Below are 6,065 nucleotides of genomic sequence, written 5' to 3'. Positions count from 1 at the left end.
AAAAAAAAAAAAAACAGATGACACCCGTCTGACATCAACCATACACACACATACACTCAAACACACTGAGTGAAAATGTTCTAAAATTTAGTTCAACTTTGCAATGTCAAAGTAGGCCTCGTGGCCCAAATGCCCAAAACTGAAAAGTACTACTACTCCGTGTGAGTGCTGTTCTGGGCAGCTCTTTCTGTCCATCATGCACATACATACGCTGCTTCAGTCTATGTGACAGGAAACAGACAAGTGTGTGTCTGCAAAGGCTATGCAACTATCAAGAGAATTGCTTCGCTACAAAAGCAGTATATAACTAATTGTAGCTCCAACTGCACATGTGCAGCTTCCCACATGTGGGAATACACTGGCAAGTTCCAAGGGACAGCTTACACACTTTCTTCATGGATGTTTCCAGCACTCAAGGGAAATGCATGACAAATAAACATTAGGAGACACCATTATGTCACCCTATTTAACTGTACAGCTCTTGCAATATTTAAAAAGAATCATTTGAAAAGAGCTATTTTTATGGGAAAATAAAGAGACCAAAAGAGGAGGAGTATAAATAGAGTACTCAGTAACATGCAAAATATCTCAATTTTCACAGACAGGCTTTTGGAAAAGGAATTAAGGACTTCATCTAGAAAAATGATTTTCGTTAGCCCATTCTTGATTCTGTGCATTCCAGAAGCCAGTTGATTTACGAGTTCTGTGGCTTTACCAAGTACTTACTTTATGCACCACATCCTGATTTTGTCAAGAACTATTTTGTACTATTTCATAATATTCTCAAGACACAATAACCATGTAACCAAGAAAAATGAAACAAGAATGCTAATCTTCAAAGCCAACAGGATTTTTTAGACTTTATTCTACATTTACAAGTAGAGTTCTAAATGACATAAGAAGAATTTATACCTTATTGTATAATTCAAAATTTATTATTTGCATTGGACTATACATAAAGCTTTAAGATATTAAGAATACATATAGCAACCTTCAATATTATGGAAAACTATATAATGTCCAATAAGGCCTTGTGTGTGCTTTAATTATTACAACAAATATAGAATCTAGTTGTTGACCAATAAAATTGTCCTGTATCCCATGATTCCAATCTAGCCTAGACAAAAGGCTTCAAGATTATTCCTGGAAACTGCTGTCTTTTAGTCAGCATTGCTGTGATGATCAATCTCAATGCTTTCATTAATACTGAATAATCTCTGAGCAAAAGTTCTGTGCAGAAGCCAGACTAGAACAGCAAAGGCTCTACAAAGCCTTTATTTAAGGACAGCTATCATGTGGAGACACATGCTGCCAGTCCCAGTACTTTAGGACATCAAGTCCAGCCTGAGCTTAAAAGACCCTGTCACAAAGACAAGGGAAGAAAATAGGCTGTTTCTGTTTTAGGACATTAGCAGGTAATGGACTGTTTTAGGGCTCTCCATATAAGGCTGGCCTGAGTAACCCAGGCATGGTGCTGAGAATATGCTTGGCCCAGGGAATGGCACTCTTTGGAAGTGTCTCACTGTGCGGGTGGGCTTTGAAAGCTTTCTCCTAGCTGCATGGAAGTCAGTCTTCTAGTAGACTTCAAATGAAGATGTAGAACTCTCAGCTTGTCCTGCACCATGCTGCCTGGACACTGCCATGCTCCTGCCTTGATGATAATGGACTGAACCTCTGAACCTATAAGCCAGCCCCAAGTAAATGTTGTTCTTGTAAGAGTTGCCTTGGTCATGGTGTCTGCTCACAGCAGTGAAACCCTAACTAAGACACCAGGTGAGCCCTGATCTCGGGGTGACCATCCTGACTGTGACTCCCAAACGCTATGAATCCTGAACAGTCAGAGTAGCAGTTGTAAAAGTGAAGGCAAACAAAATAAAACATTCACAACTACTGTTCACCAACAGTATCAATGTTCAGCATCAACAGTCAACCAAAACAAATCCACACCTGGGCCAAGCCTTACCTTATTTTCTGCATAAGCAAGCCAGCGGCTCCCAAGAGCAATGGGATTCATGTTTGGCCCAGGACAAGGATAACAACCTGCAAGTTCCAAAAAACAGTATTAAGAATTTCCATAATTCCTTGTCCATGAGTACATCACTTCTTGGGGAAAATAGAAAAAAATTAGAAACCTCTTAAAATTCAAATAATGGTACAAATTGATTTGATTTGCTTTAGGACAGGGTCTCTCTATATACTCCTGGCTTTCTTGGAACTTAATATATAGACCAGGTTGGCTTGAACTAATACAGATCTGCCTGCTTCTGCCTCCCAAGTGCTAGGGTAAAATGCATTCACAACTATGCCCAGCCCAGTATTTCCTATTTTAATACTTAAATGACTTATACTTTCCCCACTTCTCTAGTGACCCTCCTGCAGCTAAAGCAAAAGACTTGGAAGTCACTTTTTTTTTTTTTTAAGATTTATTTATTATTATATGTAAGTACACTGTTGCTGTCTTCAGATACACCAGAGGAGGGCGTCAGATTTCATTATGGGTGGTTGTGAGCCACCATGTGGTTGCTGGGATTTGAACTCAGGACCTCTGGAAGAGCAGTCAGTGCTCTTACCTACTGAGCCATCTCACTAGCCCCAGGAAGTCACTTTTTATTAACTAAGCCTCTATACTGTGATTCCTGAAGAATAAGATGAAGTTCCTAAGTATAATGTTCATAAATTTAAAAAGACTTTTTGGAGAGGTTAGAAAGCCTAAAATGGTGCAGGAAGGGCGAGAGAGCAATTATAACCATGTGCAAACATATCAGAAAGAAAATGATGCTACAATGGTGGAAAGAAGGATGAAGGAACGTGGGCAGCGAGCAGTGAGCAACATCAAAGGATGCCGCTGTAGCAGGATTCGGGAAAACCAGATGAATTGCATAGTCTGTTAGCATTCATCTTCCAGTACCAGCTAGGATGTGTCTACTATTATTACTTCTGTGTTCTTAGTTAGGGGATCACTGCAATCTGCCCTCTTCTCCTTACTCTTGGATCTCTCCTGCCTATCAGGGTGTCTAGGGAATAGTGTTGGTGCTGTCATTACTGAAGGCATGTTGTGCTGGCACACAAAAAACACAGGCATCCCAGAGACTGTAAAAAGACAACACACACAAACACTAGTTCCCTACTATGTAGTATGAAGTACTTGTAGATTTGAAATTAGCATTATTCCTATTATAATGAGACAGCTAAATGCTAAAATAACATTAGAGGTAGTTATTCTCCAGGATTAGCTTTAAAAACCAAAAAGGGAGGCTAGGAAGAAACACAAAACATGCAGGACATGCTAAGACTAAAAACTGAACTAAGACCAGAGAAGACTACTGTCTCAAAAAAAAAAAAAACAACTGAAAATCTAAACAATTTAATTTTAAATCAATTCCCATAACCAATTCCACTGATATTAGATGCTTTTACATATCTTCTTTGATTACAACAAAAGGAAGACACTTACTGGCTCCAGGTCTTCAGAGTAGTGAGTAAAAGCAAATTATTTTTTGCTCACCAGAACACAGTTTTACAACTAGTATCAGCCACAGAGCATTGTCCCAGACTTATAAGCATAATTTCTGTATCGATTAACTGTGACCTCTAGCTAAACTCTAAAAACAAGTGAACAGTGTCAAGAGTGGAGATCTAAAACTCTGAAATATTACAAGGAATTCAAAGATGTTTACAATGCCATTTTAAAAAATAAACAGAGGCAACTGGGCATTAGCAGCACTAGGGCTTTCAAGTTAAAATCAAGATAGATAGAATCCAAGAGTATACAGACAGTGAGAGGGTCAGGGTGTTGGAGTAATAATGAAGGCTGCAAACAGGGCCAAAGGATATCTCTAAGTTCTGTTAGACAGCAGCCGTAAGATCCAATGTTGATCAGAGTAAGAAAATATGAGCGCAACCCAGAAATATGCACACATACTTTAAATAAAAATTTGGGAGCTTACTGAAATATCATGCTTCTGATTAAGGTTCTATGGGCTTAGAGAAATTTTATTTTCCATTCGTTTTGTGTGTATATGAAACATATGATTTTGAACACTATGCCATCCAAAAACTCAACTGGTGGGAATAATGTGCAGTAAACAGAAAACTACAGATATGTTCACCACACATATATGTATGTGCAGAATTTTCTGCACAGAACCAGGAAACCTCAGAATAGTCCTCTTGCCTTATAAATAACCCAAAGACATGGAGGTAAATTTAACATAGAAACTGTCCCAGAAGACAGGACTTACCAATTCTTTCTGATTCATATTACAAACATAGGGAGTGGTAGGTAGTTCCAAGCCAGCCTGAATAAATAAAGGCACTGCCTTCCCAAAATGAAAACTATATAAAGCAAGCGTCTCTTACCCAAAATTATAACTTTGCATTTTAAAGCTACTTTAAACTCATTTCCATGTGTTCCATGTGTTGCTCATCATTAACATAAACAAAGAACAGACACTCTAACACTAATAACATTAGGACTACACAAAATAACTTTCCTTCTCAAACTGAAAACACAGGCAGATGCGAGGAGACTGTTTATCAGACACTCTAGTCTCTCTGGAGACTCTGTATCTGCCTTTCAACTTCAAAGGATCCTTAAAATGACTACTAATGACATCTATCAGTCTTTGTCTTTTGTTTTCCTAATCATAGCTAGGTTTTAGATTTCCACACTTGACAGCTGCTTAAGTCCAACTTCTCCGTACATCTGAACACAAAGGTGTCTCCTTTCTCATCCTGTTGGATGCACTCTGTTACCAGTTCTCTATCAGCTCCCTTTACCTGGTCCATCCACTCTTTGGCACAAATCCCCATGACACCCGCTCTGATGGGCACGAAGACTCTGCTCATTTTACAATACTCACATTGTACTCATGCATAACTAAGGCCTTCAGCTAAGAATGCATTATGCAAAAGCTTCCCATTCTACTTTAGAAGCTAAATGTCTGCACTATCCAAATGACATCCTCATTAAGTAGAGATCTTGTCACTCTGCACAGGGTACAATCCTACTTCTTTCTGGACAGAAGTACCAGGCTGCAAATGTAGCTGGGTTTATATATGCCTTCCCCGTCTCACGCCAAACTATAGGCTCAGTCTACAGCACTGTAAAACACAGGGATGGGGGAGACATCCCTGTGACATACCTATAATCCCAGCACTCCAAAACTGGAGGCATGTAGATAAAGATGAGGCAACCCTGAACTACATGAAACTCTTTTTAACAAACAAACCACCACCGTGGGTATAAGAGGGTATAAGAAATGAAGAGTAGGCACATGCTGCAGACAAATAAGCTGCCTCAAAAGCTGTGACCATCTCCCAACACCTCTGTCTATCTCTGCATCAATCAAAATTAAGGCACAGAAAAATACATGAGATCTATATCAACTTAAACACAGTTAAGAAATTACCTGAAAATTTGGAATAGTGCAGAAACTGGAGAAAAACAAGGCTTTGCCAACTGAGTATGAATTTAATCACACTGCATTTGGTTTGGAATGTTTTTATTAGTGGTGAGGGTATGTTAGATCTTGTTTTGTTTGAGATAGAGTCTCAACAGCCAAGGCTGTCATGGAACACACTTATAGAGCCCAGATATCAAGTCCACAGCAATTATCTTGCTTCAGCTTCCAAAATGCTAGAATTTCAGGTGGAAGCCACCACCATGCCAGAAAATATGACTTAAATCTATTGAATGATGCTGTAATGCAATGATCCAAATTCTTCGTAAATGTCATTAATCTTTGTAACTAACAAATCACTAGCATAAACTCAATCCCTCCGGTTCGTTAGTTAATACACAGGACTGAGAATGATAACTCCCAGTGGAGTATAAGATGGGGAAAGGGATTCACTTACTACAGAAGCTCCACACTACAGCAGGCATTATGGTAGGAAGCAAGAAATCAAGGGTTTCTATTATTCCTTCTAAACACTTGAGGGTTTCTTTGGTTTTTGTTTGCTTGCTTGGTTTGATTTGGTTTGGTTTAGAATGGATTTTTAATTTCTTTTTCGGTTCTGGGGACTGAACTCAGTGCCTCCCACAAACTACACAAGCACCCTAA

The 6,065-nt window shown here is 39.0% G+C and overlaps 1 protein-coding gene across 12 annotated transcripts in view; it reads right to left on the bottom strand.

Moving 5' to 3' along the window:
• Positions 1–6,065, bottom strand: part of Bcas3 (BCAS3 microtubule associated cell migration factor) — a 484,435-nt gene that overhangs the window by 377,045 nt on the left and 101,325 nt on the right. For all 12 annotated transcript variants that reach the window (XM_031354430.1, XM_031354434.1, XM_031354429.1 and 9 more), the window contains one exon: positions 1,964–2,040. In XM_031354430.1, the coding sequence (XP_031210290.1) occupies positions 1,964–2,040 (77 nt within the window). The remainder of the gene's footprint in view (positions 1–1,963; positions 2,041–6,065) is intronic.

This window comes from Mastomys coucha, unplaced genomic scaffold, assembly GCF_008632895.1.
Source record: "Mastomys coucha isolate ucsf_1 unplaced genomic scaffold, UCSF_Mcou_1 pScaffold5, whole genome shotgun sequence".
NCBI lineage: Eukaryota > Metazoa > Chordata > Mammalia > Rodentia > Muridae > Mastomys > Mastomys coucha.
The sequence above is the reverse complement of the archived record's forward strand: the minus strand, read 5'-3'. Positions and strand labels throughout refer to the sequence as shown.